Source organism: Eulemur rufifrons, chromosome 27 (assembly GCF_041146395.1).
Source record: "Eulemur rufifrons isolate Redbay chromosome 27, OSU_ERuf_1, whole genome shotgun sequence".
NCBI classification, from domain to species: Eukaryota; Metazoa; Chordata; class Mammalia; order Primates; family Lemuridae; genus Eulemur; species Eulemur rufifrons.
Genome location: NC_091009.1, coordinates 33,514,704 through 33,536,529, shown reverse-complemented (window position 1 = coordinate 33,536,529; position 21,826 = coordinate 33,514,704). Strand labels below are relative to the sequence as shown.

Below are 21,826 nucleotides of genomic sequence, written 5' to 3'. Positions count from 1 at the left end.
TGTTGATGCTCTAAATAGTGTCAGCATCTCCAGAGAGGATTCGGTTTTTTTTTTTTTTTCCCCTGTTGGGCGTATCACCTTTCACCTTGATCAGTTTTTTTTTTCCTGTTGGGCGTATCACCTTTCACCTTGATCAGGTGGAGGCTGGTCTGTCTTCAGGGGTCTTGACTGAACACCCGGGGTGTTTACCCGACCTCTGCTCCTCCTTGGCACTTTTTTTTTTTTTTTTACAGTTTTGTCTTCCCAGCACCAAGAATCTGCCAAAATCTTGGCTTTGCTTTTTAGTCTGTTAGCAACTGCTTCCTCTTTGGTTTGTTGTTACTTGAGATACTAGACTTAACGAGTACTCCCTCTCCAGAGATTTTGTGTTTGTTTATATTGGCTTGTTGAGACCCATAGAATTTTGGGGAGAGTGATTCTTGTGGTATATAATGCATGGAATATGTTTTTAGTGTGTAAAATTTCTTAATTTGTGGATTCTTTAGTGGGAGAGGGTTGCGTTGTGTTGTGGTGAGGAGGGATAAAAGAAGCATAAATTAATGAGTCTCACCAGCATTCACTCCACAGGCCATATCTAAATGTGCAAAGTATTTGGGATGGCCACAAAATATCTGTCTTATTTTAGTATAAATTGAACAGGTCTATATTCCGTTCTATCTCATAGACATGTTTTATTAATTCCATATGAAAAATCGGAAGTATATAGTGGAGAACTGCCTGTTTTTGTAAATAAAGTTTTATTGGCACGTGGTCACTCTTGTTGCTCTGCATGTTGTCTGTGACTGCTTTGCCATTACAGAGTCGGAGCAGTTGCAACAGAGACTGATGCCTATAAAGCTTAAAATACTTACTTTCTGGCACTGCATAGAAAAAGGTTGTTGATTCCTACTTTAGGTTATCAAACTAAAGTGATTCAATTCTTTTAATAGAATCTATCATTAATATTCTAAAGAATTGGCTGTAGCTTAAAATGTACGTCTTGTTTCTCTTCTCTCTTTTTGCCCTTGTATGGATTTCAGAATTGCTTTTCTGCTCCCATTTTCTTCTCTCTCTGGAACCTTAGCCTGTTGGTAGTTTTTTGGAAAAATCCAGATGACATTGAGACACACGCAGGGTTTCTGCACCAGAGATACGTAAGTGTTGAGAACCAGCACGCGGTGGGAAGCGTGTCTTCCCACACAGTGACCGTAAAGAAGAAACACCTGAAGGTCACAGTCAAGCTCTAATTAAAAATATAGCGCATGTGGAACCTGGTTTGAGACACAAACCCTGGTTTAAAGCCATCCAAATTGAGGAGCCTTTTGTTTAGCACAGGTTTGTAATAGACTGTGTGGCAATCACAAAGAGCACTGTAGTCTGGATTTAGCACCAGGCTAATGTTTCGTGTTTGAGGACAGTTTATTACAGTCATTCATCTCAGGGCATCGAGTCTGCTGACTCTTTTTGGCTGTACCTAAAAAGTCAGAGGTGCTTCAGCCACGTCTGTTTCCAAACCAGAAATAACTGAGACGTGGCCTGGGCAGCACTAGAGATCCACATTAGTTACACCGGCTTAGGATTTAAATGTTCACAGGCATCAATCATCATATTAAAGCTGTAGTGCTGTTGTAGGTGTTGTCAGGAATATGAACAAAACCGTGACCCAGTCTTTGTTCGCAAGGAGGACTGGAGAGGGCTGAGTGCTCTCCTTGCTTGAGCAAGCGCCTGTCAATCATGCAGTGAGTCGCCTGAAACCCAGTGTGGAGACTTACCGCTGTCGAAGGTGTTATTTTTTGGGGGGAAGCAAATGACTGCGGCACCTCTGTAATGCCGTGTGCACAGCCTCTCAGGTGGTGTTCGGCTTCGGGGCTCTTCCTGTGCCCCTGCGGAGTGTTCCAGAAGTCACTGCAGTGGCCGATCTGGTGCTGCTCCTTCCTCAGTCGCCCCGTTACCCAGAGTGACTCCAGGGTCAGGGATGGGGAAGGCGCAAGAGAAAAATGGAAACAATAATTCACTGGGAAAAAGCCTTCCTGCCATTTCTTTTTTTTAAGGCTATAAATGACATACTTGAATTACAAGTGCTTTTATAATAAAATAATTTTTTTATAAAATATTTAATGTGAAATTTTTATGAATTCTCATATGGCATTTATAACCATTCCTCCCACTGCCAATAATTTCTAAAGTATGTTAATCTTTGTGATTGGAATGTATTTACATAAAATTGAAGGGGTGAAATAGTTACTATGTCCCGAGCCTGTAGATTCTGAAATGCTGCAGTTCATCACGGAGGTCACATTATTGCAGCTCGTGTTCACCTTGGGCTGCATTTCTCAAGCCCGGAGCGTCAGTTACGCTGAAGATCTTTTTTGTTTAAGAGAAATGTTTTGCATGATGAAGAGGAGAACAAAATCTTCTCATCCTTTAAAAGAAAAGTAGACTTTGAATGAATTTCTCACTCATGCGGAGTTGTCAGTAATAGGCTTTATCTTCACTGCCCATGAAAGAGTTGGAGCAGCGATACATCAAGGCAGACACTTAAGAACTCTGTTACTTTAGCATCTGGAAGAAGCAGGAAGTTCTGTCTGTGGGGACATTGCTGTCCCTACCAAGAAGGGGAGGTGATTCTGTTGTGACTCAGTCTTACTGCATTTGGAGGATGAAGTGAGCCTCCCTGGTCATTCGAGTGGGGACTGTAAGGAGTAAGTAACATCATGTGTGTGGAAACACTTCCTAATCAGTAAAAATACCAGTAGCAGCCGTGACAGATACGATAGAACTGATAGAAGAATGAACCTCGCCCCCTCCCCTAAAGCAGGGGCTGTTCACAGTGAGAGCTCAGAGAAAGAGGCCTTGGTTGGACCTGTGGCCCAGAAAGGGGGACCGAGCTTGAATTCACTGGGCTTTCTTTGTTTCCTTTCTCCCTCCCTCCCTTCCTCCCTTCCTTCCTTCTTCTTTTGTAAAATTTTTCTCGTAGACCCTTTTCAGGAGCACAGTAGTCTCTGTATTTGGATGACACAGGGGAGAGCGCTGAGGATGAGAGCCTGTCACAGCACTAATTTTTTACTGCACTGTAATGTCGTCACGTCTCCTAAACTGGCAACTATTAAGACGCTTGGCTTTTTTACAAGTTCAATAGCTTAGATCTATATTTATTTTAAAAATTAAACTTAAATATTTTGTTTACAGATTCTGTTTGAAATAACTATTCCAACCAAACGTTGCAATTTGGGGAGTAAACCAGAGTTCACGTAGATTTACGACTGATAGGTGACTTTAGATCCATATTTACAAAGAAGTGGAGATACTCGAGTGTGTACCTGAGAGGGATGACTGTGTTTCCTCCCAACTTTCCTTCTTCTTCTTTTTATACATAATAACATGTAATAATGGCAACAGTGTTGACCGTCGCAGCGCCCCGGGGGTGGTCCGGTCTGCTGCAGGGGCTGCCGCCCCCTCCCTGCCTTCGCCCTTCTCCTCCTTCCACTGAGTTGTCACTCAGCGTCCTTGAGTGAAAACCGCGCTGCTCACTTTCGTCCGAGTCCAGTGCAGACTCAGAAGGGTGCTGGGCGTGAGCTGCTGCCTCCGTGTTCCTTTGTCTTTGTCAGTGGGGCCAGCACGCGTGGCGGTTCCGGCAGCCGCTGCCCAGCGCTGGTCACTGTCGGCTGCAGGGATGCTCCTGGACACCGAGCTCGCCTGAAAGTGGGCTGACCCCGTTGCCTATTAATGGAAAATGCCGTGTAGGCCTCAAACCTAATTGTGCATCATAATCATCCCTGTGCCTTTTTTGTTCCTGTACTTGTAAATAGAGAAATGAATTTCCCGCTTCAGACCTATCCAGTCGTCATCGAGGGTGGGAGTTTGGGTGGCCCAAGCGGCTGTAGTTTCAAGAAAAAAAAAAAACAACCGAAAGCTCTGCAGGTGACCAGCCAGGATTGAGATCTACTGACTCATAGCCTGCACTCGGGATGGTTTTTGCCCAAAATAATTAAGTTTAAATTACTATATTTGCTCTGGTAGAAGTAGATTAGTGTGTAATTAATGAGTGAAGGGAAAGTGTTTACTCGCGGCATACACGGCGCTGTTTTTGGCTTTCTCTTACATGTCCTTCAGTCCAGTCTTGGATTTGAGTTAATCCTTTTGCCTGTTTAATAATGGTGCACAGAGTCTATTTCTTACTAGGTTTGCTAAGCTAGAGAAAGAGTAAGAGCTGGTAAAAAAAAATAAGAGAAAAAGTGACTTACTGTAGTACTTTTTCCGCCTTAGGTGCATTTTTTTAAACTGTTTGTATTATTAGGAATATGAAACACGTTTCAGAGAGGAAAGTGCCACTTCTCTTTATGTTATAACGGGTGTAGGGAAAGGAAGAGAGAAGGAAGAAAATAAAATTTTGAGGACTTAGTAAGGACCACATATTATCTTATTTGACAAGTATAGGATTTGGGATTTGATAAAACAAACAAAAAAAATCACCCTGTATAACATTCTTTAAGACATCCTTTTTTATTTTTTTCATTTTTCAGTTCTATTTACATGCTTTTTGCAGTTTAAGTTAAAAAATGTAACTTCAGTTTTAGAATTAGCTAATTAGGCAGAATCAAAATATTAGATAACAGAATTTCTATTAAATAATTTCATTGGGAAGTGAATTTTAGTAATAGGCACAGCACTGATTTCAGTAATAACCAGTGGATATGGAAAGTAATTGGCTGATACGTGCTCATTTGGTTTTTGGGTCAGTGGTCCCTTGATTAATCTAAGGATTCTATTTCATCTGCTACAAGCCTCTATATTTAAGACTCTAAACATATCAATGTATATTAAGGAAGAAGATAAAATTGAACCAGCAGGTGTCAGCAAGAACCAAAATAAAAATATTAGTGCTAATTATCTTAACCTTTATTTTGTTACTTTTGAGTGATGCTTCAGTGTAGAACAACTTTAAAATGCTATTTTAGTGGACACTTACCTGCATTCTAATGTAGAATCTTTCCTTCTCAGTATGTTGCCCTAATGGGAAATGATCAAATGTTTTAGAAAACATGTCTGAAATATAGCAGCAGCTCTAAAATGATTTAGTTCAAAGAAAAAGATGTTTGCCAAGTGCTGTGAACTTTTATTCATTTCAATGCCTTGAAAAAAATTCTGCATAAATTATCCCAATCAAAAAAGCTATTTTTAATAGTTTAAATATTTCTCTGGTTATCTGTGCTTTTTTTTCAGTATTCCATTTCTATGGGTTAGTTAATAACTGTATGCATTTTTAGGAATAGGAGTAGGAATTCATAAGCACCTGTCTTCAATGGGCTTAATTTTTCAATGAAAATATAGCATTTATAATGCTTTCAGCATACAATTAGCTATTTTGTGTCCATTCTAATACATTGAATAATCAGGAGAAGGTCATGTCTGCTTTTCCCCAAAATTGAAGCATTCATTACGTTTCTCAAGTTGTCAGAAATTTTGTTAGAGATTCTTCTTTCCCACTTGATGAGTTGATAAAAATACAAATCCAGTAGGGAAATATGATAGCCAGTTTTTTGCGATAATCTTATTAAAGAACAGTAAAAGAATGAGTAAAGGGAACATCATTGGGACCACCAGGAAGATGTGTGATGGTTCAGGGCAGTCAGAGGTACTTTCATTTTCTGTGTCTTATTTCTTTTCACACTAAATAAAGACCTGCTATTTTACGTGCATCCTTAACTTATGAAATCTGATACTACCCAGGAGTCCCATTCCTAGATATTTACCCAAGTGAAATGAAAAGCTATGTGTGAACCTGTATACAAATGTTTATAATAATGGCTTTATTCATAATTGCCCCAAACTGGAAGCAGTGCAGATGCCCCTCAGTTGGAGAACGGATGAGCTATGATACATCCATTCAATAGAGTACTACTCAGTATTAAAAATGAACAGACTACATGCCCAGTACGATAGATGAATCTCAGATGCACCATGTTAAATGAAAGAAGTCATATTCAGAAGCCTTCGTTTATATGACATGCCAGAAAGGACAAAACTGTAGGGACAGACTACAGATCAGTGGTTGCAGGGACTGGGGGGAGGGTTTGACTCTAAAGGGACATGGGGGATTGTAGGTACTGATGGAACTGCATGTACTGGTCTATATTTTGATTCTGGAGGTTGGTGACATCACTGAGTTTGTTAAACTTGTAGAAATTGTACACTGAAAATGGCAGTTTTACTGTATATAAATTATATCTTAATTAAAAAGTACTAAAAATGAATGTTAAAAAAAGACATGTAGACTGGAAAAATGAAAATGAAATAAAATAAAGAATGCTAATTTGTACTTTTCCTTTTCCCAGACATTGTAATAGGAACCTTTAACTCTGTTTACCCCCTCTATTTATATACTGGTATTCATGTCTTTTAATTTTAGGTACATTTTTAATTCTATAATCATTTTTATCTATTGTTTCATATGGATATTTATTTCAATTTGCTGTGTTGCTGTGCTCTTTAACTTTTTCCTCCTACATCTTTAGCCTTCTACCCAGACATCATTTTCATTCTGCCTATTCTCTTTGATAGTTTTTGTTCATGAGGTTCTACTTGCTTGAGCTCTAACTGAAAGAAACGCAAGGTCTTGTCACAAGGGAATGCATCTAATTCACAGGAGTAGTTCTTCATTGTCCCTTTGCCTTTTTAGAAGAGGGCATGCAAGTTATTTTATAGATATCCCTAATTTAGGTTGATGTGGTATTTTCTCATGATTAAATTCTCTACTATGAAATTATTCTTTCCTCTTTGTAGTTTGTAGGTGTGTTTTGTGAAGAATATATTGTGGGACAATGTAAATAATTTGCTCCGCTGATTTAGAATCCATTGACGATTTTTGCCGGAATCAGTTGTTTCTGTGATGACTAACAAATACTGATTTTTAAAGTCTACCATTCTTTATTAGGTGGCATTCTTTTGTAAGAAATAACTTCCCCTTTCCACTATTTATTAATTTTTTTCATGCACTCATGTGTTCTTACTTTATTCAATGAGCTATATGATCTGTTACTTTCAAACTGTCCCAGTGTGGCCGTGGGAAGGTATTCCAGCTGGCCTCCATGTCCTTTTGACATGGTCACGCTGTTGTTTGAGCACTACCTTGTTTTTTGGCATAATAAGATGTTTCCCAGATCCAGCCCTGAAACCAACCGTTTGTCCAGAGCCCCGACTCCTCACGTGGAGAATGGCTGTGGACACCAGGATTGGTGCTGGGTTAGTTTAATGTGTTCAGTTATAAATGTTGAGACTAGAATGCTCTAGAAACGTTCTATTCTCTTCAAAGATCTGATAGTTATCTCAGTAGTTCTTAAAAACTTACCCATGATAACACAGAACTGTAAGAATAAACTATTGACTCTTAAGTACGCATACTTAATTTTCTTTGCGTTGTCTGATATAGATATGTCACTTGCTTGATTATGGAAAATACTGCATGACTCAGGCAGTTAAATGGAGACAGGAGGGTGAGGTCAGGAATATTCCTGCTGAACGGTGACTTGGGGCCAAGAAAAATATTTAGTTCTGGATTTCAGTGTTCAGGCTCTGCCAAGTATCAGTCACCCTAAAACTTCCATGCTGCCCTTTCATTTTTTTGGTGTCACACATACAGCTAATTTAATAACTTTCTTTTGGGTGGGAGTAGCGTTGCTATTTTAATATAGTTGATCTTTTTATGTTGTTATTCATCAGTTATAGTTGTTTTGGTCAATGAAATATGTCTTATTAATATTCTCAGAATATTTGAATGTCACATATAACTAGAAAGAATATTGAAGATTTTATGAATAACCTTGAAGATTGAAGTGAAAGCTGATTTCAAGAGAAGGAAACTATTAAATATGTTTGGATTAGTATACTTCAACTCTTTATACTTTTGAAAAATTGAAAGATAAAAACTTTTACTGAAAGTGTTTATCTGAAATCTCTCTTAGATTGCTTATGCACATAGTTTCATATTTAAGGTTTCACAACATGACGCAAGAATCAGTTATAGAGAAACTCTGATTGCATATTGGAATTTTCAAAAAATAGATTAAATATTCGTTGAATTTGATGATAGTTTCTTTCCCTCATCGACTTCACACCTAATTTGTAGAAATAACTATTTGGTGTTTTTTTGATAGGCATGCATATATTCATTCATTAAATACTTGTCCATCCATCTGTTTTGTGCCAGGCATTGACCCAGGCCCTGGAGATTCAGCTGTGGATGATAGAGATAGGTCCCTGAAACACAGAACTTACAATATAGAAGACTCAATACGTATTCAATATATTTTATATATAAAATGTGTTTTGTGTCATTTATAAAAGGATTAGTAGAAAGAGATTAAGTATCTTTGGTCTTTGAAACATTATAAGTAATGGTATTAAATCAGTATATAAACATGGACATATTCTATAATATTAAATAATAGTATAGCATTAATCCAGTGACACATGGAACTATGTTAGATATTACAAAAAATTTTGTTGCGTTTATTCATTGTCCTTAGTGTAATATTTGGATATATAGGTTTTGTCTATGGTTCCTGGCTCATAACTCCCACAGCCCTTGTTACAGTCTTTGTTGTCGTGTTGGGGGGCTTTAGGCCTCAGGAAACAGAATGTCTCTCTGGTCTTCTCCTGCCCTCCTTTCCCCAGCTTCGTTCTCTTCCCAAGGTGGGAATCTTCTTCCATTTTTCTGCCGTGAAGCTGGCCGTAACGAAATTCCCTGCCCTGCCTTGTCTGATTGTGGGTCATGAGACCCCCGTTTCAGAAGGGGTCCTGCCCCATGCCCCGGAGGAAGGATACTGCGTAGGGAGGACAAGAACAGTCTGGACAGACAGGCCTTGCTGGATCTCCCCACTGTGTCGTTAGGATTCGACCATCCCTGTTTGTCCAGCTACAGTTCTGCGTGGTTGTCAGTCATGACCATCCAATGAAGTCTCTGTAAAAGGCCCACGAGGGCAGGTGCAGAGACTCCCAAGTGGCTGAACATGTGGAGGTTCCTGGAGGGAGGCACCCAGGGAGGGTGTAGAAGCCCCAGGCCTCTTCCCCTGTCCCTCGCCCTGTGCGTCTCTTCATCTGTATCCTTTGTAATGTCCTTTATCGTAAGTGGATAAACATGTTTCCCTGAGTTCTTTGAGGCACTCCAACAAACTAATCGAACTCAATGATTAAGTCATGGAAACCCCAAGTTGAAAATGGTCAGTCAGTAGTTCCAGAAGCCTGGACTTGCGACTGGTGGGAAGGGGGTGGCAGTCTGGTGGGACCGAGCCCTCAATTTGTGGGGTCTGATGCTATTTCCAGGTAGGTAGTGTCGGGATTCCGTTGGGGGACACAGCTGGTGTCCCTGCGGATTGGTTACTTGCTTGGTGTGTGGGGAGAGACTTTCACACACGTGCCCACAGAATCTCATGTGTGTTGACCGTTGCGTGGCGTGAGAGCAGAGGGAAACACGGGTGGTGTTTCCATCCTGAGTGAGCCTGCATTCAACATGAGAATTTTATTTTCCAAGCAGAGGCTCTTTACCTTTCTGTATGGGATACTGTAGAAGTGATTTCTTTGTTATGTAGATTGTTAGATTAAATCACTTAAGATTTCTTTGAATTTTGTGTTTCCTTTATGTTGGCTTCTTTCTTTCATAGTTTTATGTGCTTAGGCATTGTCACCTGTCAGCAGGTTTAGTGACACCACTTTATTCTAACCTGGCACAGAATTTCTCAAAGTGGCTTTCTTGGATCAGCCAGACTGGGGTACCTTAAAAAATGTCAAACAAAGAAAGCATTTAATGATTAAGTTAAATAAAGTTTTTTTTTTTTTTTAATGCAGGCCTGCATAGGTCTTTAGTATGCTAATATTTACTATGACTCTCTGAGAGACATTCGTATAACAAGTAGTGTTTCACATAGGTTTTTGACCAAGAAACTCTTTTTTTCATGTAGTGTCTTGTGAAGTTATTTGTGGGACACCAGATGAGACACGCTGATTTTGATATCAGATTTCATGCTAAAAGGTATTTGGTACTAGGATGCTCCTTCATTTTCCTCCCCTCCTTGAATCTAATATTATATAAAAATGATTATATATCATGACCAAGTAGGGTTCATTCCAGAAATGAATACCTGGTTTAACATTCAAAAATGAATCAACATAATTCAACATTTTAACAAACTAAAAAAGAAAAACCATATAATCATCTTAGACACAGAAAAAAAACCTTTGAAAAAGTCTAACATCTATTCTTTTTTTTTTTTTTTTTTTTTTTTTGAGACAGAGTCTCACTCTGTTGCCCAGGCTAGAGTGAGTGCCGTGGCGTCAGCCTAGCTCACAGCAACCTCAAACTCCTGAACTCAAGCGATCCTCCTGTCTCAGCCTCCCGAGTAGCTGGGACTACAGGCATGCGCCACCATGCCCGGCTAATTTTTTTCTATATATATTTTTAGCTGTCCATATAATTTCTTTCTATTTTTGGTAGAGGTGGGGTCTCGCTCTTGCTCAGGCTGGTCTCGAACTCCTGAGCTCAAACGATCCGCCCACCTCGGCCTCCCAGAGTGCTAGGATTACAGGCGTGAGCCACCGCGCCCGGCCCTAACATCTATTCTTTATAAAACTTTCAGTAAAGTAAGAGTAGAAGGAAGTTATCAACCGGATAAATCAGGACATCTATAAAAAATGTGCAGCTAACATTATACTTAATGGTGAAAAATTGAATATTTTCCCCCTAAGTTGAGCAACAATAAAAGGATGTCTCTTCTCTACTTCTATTCATTGTAGAGATCCTAGCCATTGCAATAAAGCAGGAATCTACAAAAAAAGCTACTTGAACTAATAATTGAGTTTAGCAACTTTCTAAGATAAAGGGTCATGAAAAAAAAATCACCATTTACAATAGTATCGAAAAATATAAAAAAACTTAGGAAATAATGTGAAAAAAGATGTGGAAGACCAGTATATTGAAACTGAAAACTATTATTGTAAGAAATTAAATCTAAAATAAATGAGATGTTTTGTATTCATAAGTTTAAAGATCCGATATTAAGATGCTGTTTCTCGTCAAATGGATCTATGGAGTCAGTGTAATCTCAATCAAAATCCCAACAGTCTTTTTTTTTTTTTTTTTTAGAAACAGGCAGGCTGATTCTAAAATTTATATTAAAATCAGATATGTAATTAAGTAGATATCAAGACTTTCTAATAAAGCTATAGTAATTAATGCTGTAATTATATGCAGCAGTAGTAATATACATAGTACATCATATAGTGTAGTATGGGTGTTAGCATAGACAAATAGACCAGTGGAACAGAAATGAAAGTACAGATATATTAATATGTATACACATGGCACATGAATATAGTGACTTGATATGTGACATAGCAGCAGTGCAATGTGGTAAAGGATAGTCTTTTCAATATATCATTTGAGGTCCATTGGGTATCTACAAGGAAAAACAAATACTGACTTTGCCTTATATCATACAAAATCATACAAAAAATTTAATTATCATATGAAAAATTTCATTCCAGGTGGATTATAGATGTAAATATGAAAGGTAAAACAATAAAGCTTACATTAGAAAATAATATGAGAATTTAGAGTAGGCAAAGAATTCATAAATAGTACACAAAGCACTAATGATAGAGAAAAAGATTACTTAGACCACATTAAAATTATGAATTCCTGTGCATTAGATAATTGAAAGATACCATTGGGAAGGTTTTAGAAAGAGAAGTCACAGAGTGGAAGAAGATATTTGCAATACAAATAACCCGTGTCCAGAATATTTTTATTGTTTTTTAAAGAGTTTAATGAACTGAAGATGTGTTTTAGTTTCTCAACCAGCTAATCCCATTTAAAAGGAACCCCAGTTTTTTGACTCATAGATTTTAGTTATAAATTAACATTTATAAAGAAGCTAGAAACACTTGGTGTTGAGTAGCTGCAACTCCTGGAGGGCGGCGAGGGCTGCGTCTCACATTGCAATTTTTGAGTCTTGTGCGGTGCCTGGCATAGAATTGGTCTCAGCCTATGGTTATGGAATTAGTGGATGAACGCTCTATAATTGCAAAGTATGCAAGTAAGAGTAATAAACACTCTTATGTGAGGACAGGCCTTGTAATTTTAAACCTAAAAATCACAATAAACCTTACAGTTGGATAAAAGAAGAAAAACACGAAGATTTTTAGAATACGAAGGTAAGGTCCATTTTAGGAATGTAAAATATCGAGCATGATGACAGGCGCTTCCCACGGTCTTTTTCTACTCGTGGTGGCACGGTGAGGGGACTGTCTTTGATCTTCAAGGCAGAATGGAGATAAAAGAATTTCATCGTGGTAAAGAGGATTTTCTGAGCACATAATGCTACTGTGGAGTAGTGGAAATGGTTGAGACGGTGCATATTTGTGTGAGCTAAACAGAGCTTGGATGCAGCAGATGCCAGAAGTAGGAATGTGAGATATCTTAGTGATGAATTTTTGAAGCGTCAAGTAAATCTCTAGTATTTGAATGCACGTGTCAAGTATATGATGAATGACATAAATTGGTAATGATTACATAATTTAAATTTCACCTTTATATGTTTGCAGAGTTTTAAAGTTCCTCTTGCTTCGGACGATGGATGAGCAATCTCAAGGAATGCAAGGGCAGCCTGTTCCTCAGTTCCAGCCGCAGGTAATGTCTTCCGGGGAAGGCGGGCAGAAGCGTGTAGACCTGAGACTCACGGGCGAGTGAGGAGGCAGAACGTTTGCAGTCCTTTAGGAAATCAATTAGTCAAAAAATTGTAATTTTGAATTTCCAAGTTTTAGTCAGAAGTGATTTCTGTTTTGTTGTTTTTCAGTTTTATTTTTGGCTTTTAGTTGTAATTGGCTTTAGGTATAATTAGTATAAACTTTAGGTGTAATTCTTTAGGTGTAGTGTATTTTCTTTGTTTTTTAATGGACATATGATTGTATATATTTATGGGGTGCAATTTGATATTTCCATAGAACCGTTTTAAAATACTGTTTTATAATTCTTAGTTCTCCTATACAAACATGGAAACAAAAGGGCAGCTGTAGCTTTTAATTTTATTTGAACGGCCGATAGGCTATAAGGCTTAATGTTAGGCCTAGGGAGGGGAGACAGAAACAGGTCGGGCTTGCCCCGGCTTGGGAGGGCGTTTGTGTTGCTCACCTGCCTCTGCCCCGGTGGGCTGGTCCCGCGTGGCCCACAGGTGCCTTCCGTCATTGTCCCTCTTCTCTCTCCCTCTCACAGTAGTGTGTTTCCCCTATTAAATAGTTGCTTGTCTCTTGTAACATAAAATGAAGTAAAAGAATGTCTGAATAAAAAATGTACATGCATTATTGGAATTCATTATTTACCATCCTGCATATGATATGGAGACTTTTCATAAAGCTCTATGACATGTTTAAGTAACAAATGCCACCCCCCTGTCAGGCAGCACCTCATTTTTATTGTTGTCATTTCTCAGCTTGGTGCGTGAGGCTCACTGCAGTATGTCTCAAACACACTCTGCTGGCCCTGTCCCAGTTTTGCCTGGATAGTATTTCTGGGGAAGTACTTTTCTGGGGAAAAACGTTTGGGAAATTGATGTTCTTTCAAATGAATTCTGTAGTCAAATGGGTTTGGGAGACTTGGGGTAAACAGTTACATTTGGCAGCACTTCCTCAGAGCTTTTCCTACCCTAGTGTGCATTGGGAATGTCAAAGAGAGGCTGTAGTGTTTTGCAAACTTACTTGTCTATGGAATCCTTTTTTATTTTTAGCCTCTCTACTGACTTCTACCAGAAGCATAGTTCAGAAAATAACTACCACAAAAAAATGATCTTTTCTGTGTCTGTGGCTTGGCTCATTTTTTTACTCTCCATCTTCCACCTCCAATTTTTGAAATCCTGCCCATCTCTAAAATGCCATGGCTACCATGAAGCTTTGTCTAAACTTTCGAGTGCAGTGTCTTTCCATGGGAACTTGATCATATTTTTTTGCATCTTTCTTCTGATGTGTTTCTGACACTTTGGTGTCATTTCCACCTGGGCGTTTCCCTTATCTCTTCTGTTAGGTTAAAATCTCCTTGCGGGAAGGACTGTGTCTCACCTACCTTGGGTGCCCCATGGTCCTTCAATTTCCCATGGGTAGCAGGAACTCGGTAAGAATATGTGATTGAAACCAAGCAGGGACTCCTTAAATTTAACATGTTTAAATTAGCCCTTTACTTAATTGCACTTTTATATTGCTTTTTTTTATTGTGTTAATACCTATCTGAATTTTCAGTATTGAATAAAGGGACCCTTTAGCTTAAAGTAAGGCCAGTATTTTAAGTTCAAGATTTTTTTGTCTTTATTTAATATCTACCATCTATATTTTGTGTTATGGTCATAAATTATATTGTCAAGATTATAATAACTTCTATTAAATATAGACATCTCAGTGCCCATTTGGGCACATACACAGACACTATTGTTTTATATTATTTCTAGAAAAAGCAATAAAAGAACACCTCTAAAGATTAGGTAGTTCATGTTAGGATTTCGAAATTCACAGTTTTGAAGTACTCTGTGTTTCAAAGGGGGGGAAAATAAGCACTTTCCTTTTGGCCTCCTACTGACCCACCAGCCAGGAAAGGTCAAGCGCAGTAGGAGATGGAAATAAAAGTAATTGTCTTCCTACGAGACCCGGGGCTGAGACCTGGGGCTGCCACACAGCAATTTCAGAATTACAGAAGTGGTTCCGCATTTCTTTTCACACTGTTCCTTTCGTCTCTGCCTCCTGCTGCTGCCCCTGTGTGGGGACTCCCTTTCCTGCAGGAAAAGGCGAGTGTCGTCCCAGGTTCCAGCTGCCTTGTGGGGGGCGGGGGAGAAGGATTCCCCCCTCTCTGCTTTCTCACTGTTGGTGGGAGACAGGGGAGGAAGGGTCGCCTGACAGGCGCTTATGGGCGTTATTGCTTAGTAAGTCTCTGAAAAGTGTTCCTGCTCTCATGGAATTGTTTTAAAAGACGGAGAAAGGACAGCTCTGCTCAGGGTGACAGCCTTGGTTTTGTTCCGCACCCTCGGCCTGAGTAATGGGGTGACAGGCAACACAGGGTCAGCCCGCGACTTCTTCCACTTTGCGATGCTAACGTTAAGTTGTATGTTTGGACACAGACAGAAAACGAGGGAGGTCAGTTTCTAAGTGTCAAATACCATTTCCTGTTATCATGATAAGTAATGTATATTCTCAGCATATCCTTACTTTTTCTTGTTTCAAGATGAATACTGTAACCCCAAAATGCATAATATGTGGTCTCATTTTTGGTACAGTATGAGTTCCTTTTTTTAAAGTTTTACAGTGTGAGATTTATGTGTCTTTATTAATGTTTAATAAAGACTTAGGGGAAATAAAACTTAAGGGAAATTTCTTCTGTCAGTTTTCTTCCTTCCCTCCCTCCCCCTCCTTCGTCTCTCCCTTTCTTCCTCTCTCTCTCCCTCCCTTCCTTCCTTCCTCCCTACCTTTCCTTCCTTCCCTCCCCCCCTTCCCTTTCCACTCTAAAAGGTACAGAAAGGATATTTTGACTAGATTCTTATTCTATGTATTTTCATTGCCTTTGGACTCTTGTTTGTGGAACAATGGATTTAGCTTTTTTTTTCTTTTTTAAGTTCAGACTGTATAAAAGGTGGTGACAGAGAAATAGTAGAATTTTTGCTCTTTACTATAAGACTAATTTTAAACAATGGAAGTTTACAATTAATATTTTGTAAATATTTTGATTTCTGATTATTGAGTGAAGAGGGCTTTATTTTATCATAAAGTTAAAGAAAACAATTATAATGAGAATACAATTCTAAGAATTTCTATGAGTTATAGGGGAGAATTAATTTTAATTGTAAAATGATCAGAGGCCTAGGATATACTTTTTTTTTGTAAGTTCGAAGATAGCATAATACTTTGGCTACCTGTGAAAGAGGGGAGGCATCTCAGATTTGCAGGTGGAAGAATAGATAGTCCTTGTTTTTACAGAGTGGAAAGTATGAGAATCTTAACTTGGAGTCTTCATCTCAGCTAGTAAGGTGTACTGATGTTCCTTTAAGGTTTATGGCAATGCAAACCGCAGTGCATTTATGGTTTTGTGAAGTGAGATGAGATGAAGTTGCCCTGGTGTGGCATGTACAGGCTTCACTGTGGGCCAAAAAGAAGGTGGTCCCCAGTGGACAGTATTGAGTGGGTAGGAGTTTTGGACATGATAACTATATTAACTTCCTCTCTCTCTAGCTTATCTTCTGGAGTTACTTTCTTTGTGAAATAAGGGTCATTTAGCTTCTTTGGATAAACTGATTTTGCCAAGGTTTTTGTCATATGGCATTGAGCAGAGGGCTTCTGTTTTTGGAAGACTTCATAGAAATCAAGATATACTACATTTTTCTAGTGACTGTTTACTTCATTGAATAACTTTTTTGATGGTACAGGAGAATGAGCAGTACTGTTTGGAGGAAAGACGAGTTTGCCATAGTTTGAACTCACGGCCATAAAACTCAAGTGACGCCTAATGCTGCTCAGCGATCATACCCCTAGTCCCTTCCATCCACACTCTCCTACTTCCTGTCTTTTCTCTCCTCAAATCTCCGAAATTCTTTCCCCCATGCTCACTCTCAGCTGATGCCCTGGCTTTCTATTTCACTGAAAAAACTGAAGCAACCCAAATAGAACTTGCACAGACTTCTACCATGGATGTCTTCTTCCCAGAATCTGTGCTCATATAGTCTGCGTTTTCTGCTGTTACCAGATAAACTGTCCAAACTGGTCTCAAAGGCCAACCCCGCCACGAGCACCAGATCTCATCTCCATCCCCCACTCAATGCAGCCCCCTCTGCTAGGTCCATACTACTGTGCCATTATTTCTCCCAGCTAAATAAACAGCAAAATGAAACAAGAAAAACCCTCAAACAGCCTTTTAAGTTACTCTTCCTTCCAGCCGTTAACCTATTTCTCTGATCCCTTTTATAGCAAAATTCCTGGAAAGGTTTATCTGTAGTTCTGTCTCCCATTTCTCCTTTCTCTCTAAGATCTGCTCCAGTTAAGCTTCCTCCCCCACGGTGCCGCCAGGCTGCTCTTGGCAGGGTTGCCCCTTAGTTCCTGTCACTCTGTCCAGCGGTCAGCTCTCAGGCCTCGTCCTGCTTACCAGCTGCACTTGGTAGGGCTGATCCTGCCTCTTCTTTGGAACCTGCTCTTCACTTGGCTTCCAGGAATCTTGTTTTCTCTTGGCTTACTGGTCCCTCCTTTGTTGATTTCTCCTCACCTTCCGAACCTCTTAACAGTGGAGCACACCCAAGGCTTAATTCCTAGACCTCTTCTCTACCTGTATACCTCGCTTGGTGACCCTCCCAGGCTCATGATTCTGTGCTGCTGACTCTTAAATTTATATCTCAACCTGCTCCTCTGCCTGAATTCCAAACTCACGTATCCAGTTGCCTACTTGACATCAAATGTGCATGTTTCAACCCTGATGTGTCCAAAACCAAACTTCAAGTATTTCCCTTCAAACTGAAGACCTATAGTCTTCTCTATCTCAGTTAGAGGCAAGTCTGTCTTTCCGGTTGCTGAGGCTAAAACTTAGAGCCATTCCTGATTTCCTCCTGTTTTTCTCTCTCATATCTAATGTTAGCAGACACTAGACTCTGTCTTTAAAACAGATTGATTTAGATACTTACCTGGCAGGGGAGGTATCTGACTATAACTGCGCTAGTTTAGATTACTGCCCTCTTACGCCTGGGTTACTGTAGCAGCTTTGTAACTGGTATCTTTACCACCTCCCATCTTACCATTTCTAGTCCATTCTCTACATAGCAGCAAGGGTCATCTTTCTAAAATATGTATTTTATTCCTTCTGGTTTCTTATTGCTTTTAGGATGAATTCTTTATTTATTTACGTGACTTAAAAGATCTGCATCATCTGGTCTCCTTTTACTTTCCAGCTACGTTTTGTGCCATTGCCTATTTTGGACTCAGATTCAGCCGTATCTTGATGACACCAGCGCTTTCTTTTACCTCCAGGTCCAAGCGGTGAGGTGATGGTTTCAGGTGGTATTTAGGGAGATTCAGTCACTGCTGGGAAATAGTGAGCATAAAGGCTCATTATAATGTATAAAAGTGTTTTCCTAACTGTTTTTCCTGGGATCAGTTCTTGGCCCCCCACTGCTCAGCTGTGTGATGCAGGGCAAGCCATTTAACATCTGCGAGCCTCCGTTTTCTTATTAAATGAGAAGAATAATAGTTTTTACCTCATCGAATTGATACGGAGCTTTCAGTATGGTGCTTGGCACATAGTTAGCACTCGTCAAATATTAGGGATGATGATGATGATGGCAGTGACAACATGGTGCCAGTAATTGTCTTGGCCCACAGATTCCTCTACCCATGGCTTTTTTCCACATCCCGTTATTTATTATATATAATAAAACATATATATTTTTCTCTGCCCAAACTGCTGCTGCTTTAGCCTCGTTCGTCCCAGTAACAGTGGCGGGGGCTCTGTCACCCTTGATTTTTCTCTGTCCCTGGCTCCTCTTCATCAGCTTCAGATCACATCCTGGTTCCAGTGCCACCTGTCTGCGTCGTGCGGCAGCTCCTCGGGCTGTGTCTGTCTGCGGCCTTCTGTCTGGTCTCCCTCTTCCACTCCTGCTCTGCTCGTCCTCCTGTCCTCCTTTCCAGTCCTTTCTCCACATGGCACCGTGAGCTGTCCTTGTGGAATGTGTGTCAGAGCACGTCAGGGCAGTGTCCCCTGCTTCAGACCCTGCTCCTCACTCTTGGGTCCGAGTGCCGTGCGATTGTCAGCGCTCGTTACCCCTGTGACCATTCCGGCCTCGGCACTCCCTGACCGCCATGCTCCAGCCACAGCGCCCTTCTTGCCTGTCCCTAAACACAGCAAGCCCATTTCCTCTTCAGGACATTTTCTGCTGTAGCTGCTGTTCCCTTTCCTTCTCGTCTTTTAATCTCAGTGTAAGCGTTACATCCTCCGCAAGATCATCCCTAAATGATCCAATCAAAATAACCATCCACCCATTTTCTGGCACATCAGCCTATTTTATTTCTCTGCATAGTACTTAAATATGCAGAATAAATATTAAATACTATCATGTATTTATTTGTTGTCTTTATAAGTTTTATTTACCTCTAATAATATTTGTGGAATAAATGAATAATTTTTGACAAACCTCTTCTTTCTCTGTCTCTCTCAGTAAGAGGCTTTTTCCTCCCCATTTTTAATTTTATCGGGTGTAGCTGGTGGTGCTCATGGGGAAGTACCAGAGAAGGGAGAACCTTAGCATCAATTAATTATCCTGCTTATGGTAACCTAGGAGAGATAATCAGTATTTTTGGTTACATCGTTTGGATGTAGTAACTGTGATACTGGGTAATATAACTAATGATGACTAAGTGCAACAAATACCCAGGTCTTATAAATGTTTCATTAGGTAATGGGTTATATTTGTTCACTCGTTTTTCTTATGTTATAGTGAATTTCCTCATTTTGATAAACAGCCAGTTATAGTGATTAATGGCATATTGTGTAAACTGTTGTAAATCTTTGACACTTAGGAATCTTTAGGAAAATGTTACTTCTAAAATAGTTAAAGAAATTTTAGGCAAATAATTTTTCAGATGGGAAGAAGCACAAATAGTTAGGCCTGGCTGGCACATGTGGTGTACTTTGTTTGTCTTTTTTGGTTTCTAATGAGATCTGTAGAAAATGATTTATGACAATATTATGTTAGATATTGTCAGAAAGGATATTCTAGTTTGTGTAGTTGGAGGTAACATCTTTTTATAGATAAAAGTTCACAGCATAAGCCTTATTGCTAAATAAAATTGAAGGGCATTTTAAAGTTTTGTTACTTTTAAATTTTGGAGAAATTCAACAATATTAACATAAAATATAAAGTAATGTATTTACCTAAGTAAGTGGTACGTGAAAATCACCAGTGAGAGATGAATTTACAATAACAATGAAAACCTTATTAATGGTGTCAAATATTGTAATTAATACTGACTTATTTATTAGATCATTGATAACAATACCTCTAGCATCACGATATAATTTTCTCTCTGGGGAGTCTATTGAGTTCATGCTGTGACTCTTCTAATTTCCCCAGAGAGAATTATCATCATAATGTTATCATGAATTATCTTATTGCTCAGTAAATGTCCTTGCCTTCAAATTTAAAGCAAATTAAAGAAATTAATTTAGTCTTAAGAAATTATTAATTGTTCAAGGAGTCTGCACCTGTGAAAATAAGAGTCAGTGGCACACAGAATGAATTTTATTTTAAAATGAAAAGTATTTATGTGACAGAAGCACAGTAAACACAGACTGACATGTAGAAGTTAATCCCAATTAGTTAGCAAGATCTGGTGTTACATGATTAGAGTGTATTCACATCAACAAGAGATTCATTAATAAGAACCCAGAATGTTAAAGGTGTTATATAAAGCTTCACTCATTCTAGGGTTTAATTTCTTAGTTGTCATATGTGATTTTCAATATTTATTTTATGTTTCTGAGATCTCAGAATGCTTTTATAATGTGGCCTGTTAGTATGTAGATTTGTACATCTCAGGAGCCTAAACTTAATAATTTACAACAGAAGTGTAATATACATGCTTCCGAGATCAGTTTTAATTATGCCTGTTCAGTGAGGGGTTGTGGATGTTTTGTAGTTAGGAATGTAAGAAATAAAGTGGTATCAAAAAACAACCTAGGTGGGCTTATGTTATGTCATCCATGTTAGTTATATTTTGAGACTTCTTCCAAAAATGAGTCCGTGTGAAAATACGGAATGGGGTATGTCGCCTTCAGTCATTTTAGGAGACGCTGTTTGCTGATTTAGCCTTGTCCTCTCTCGGTTTTCATTTGGCATGAAAAGCATTCGTTGTCAAACCAATAGGGTTTATGGGCCTTGGACCACTTGTTCTCTTCAGTTTGTGATTTTTAACCTTATTTTAAGCATGTTCCAGTCAGATAACGTAATTGCCACCAAACATGGTTTTATGTATTAAATGTCGCTTCCTCCCCCAAGAATTATTAAAAGGACTTTGGATAGAATGGCTACAGCTAGATAGACTGTCGCCCAAGTAGTCTTATACCCAAGGAAGGGGTAGGATATTTCGATCAGTAAGCCAGGAAGATACTCCGTATGCTAAGCGGGCTAGCCCAGTTTGAAGGCAGGGACCGTGATGGGGTGAGAACTTGGAACTCCAGTGACATGTGCCCTTGGCATGTGGGACGTCTGTCACCAGGTAGGGGCAGACTCCAGTTGTGGCCCAGAGAAAAAGAGACTAGAAAGGGAAATTAGGATAGGGACTAAAGAAGACTTTTAGTCTGGAAAACTCGAGCACATGAAGGAGGATGTACCAACACAGGAGCCCTGGTGGGAGAGTGAGGTGCTGGGGGGCTGCTGCCGCTGGCGCTTCCGGGGAGGGAAGGTCTGCAGAGCTGGCGACACCGGCTGCCCGCGTGGCTCTGTCCAGGTGCCGCGCGTTCCGTGTCTCGCCCAGACGCGGTTCTCTGAGGTGGCCCACTCTGTCTTACAAGAAGGAGAAGACAGGTTTGGGTGGCCTGCCCAGCTCGGATACTGAGCACCAGGACTGGGATTTGAGCCCAGGCCTTGCTGATTGACCTCAGAACCTGGGCCTTTTCCACGGGGCTCTGTGAGAACGCAGTGGATTCTTCTGTAAAACCGTGCCTGGGTCAGCCTTTGGAGCAAGACAGGTGTGCCGCAGTGGCCAGTGCTTCCCCTGTCACTCTAGCAGGGACATGACTATTACGAAAGACACCTTTAGTAGTGGGGATTAAGGGGAATTCCCTGAA

General features: G+C 39.7%; 1 protein-coding gene across 2 annotated transcripts in view; it reads left to right on the top strand.

The window, feature by feature from the left end:
* Positions 1-21,826, top strand: part of NEK7 (NIMA related kinase 7) — a 130,933-nt gene that overhangs the window by 37,221 nt on the left and 71,886 nt on the right. For both annotated transcript variants that reach the window (XM_069459752.1, XM_069459753.1), the window contains exon 2: positions 12,577-12,661. In XM_069459752.1, the coding sequence (XP_069315853.1) occupies positions 12,605-12,661 (57 nt within the window). In that variant the 5' untranslated portion in view covers positions 12,577-12,604. The remainder of the gene's footprint in view (positions 1-12,576; positions 12,662-21,826) is intronic.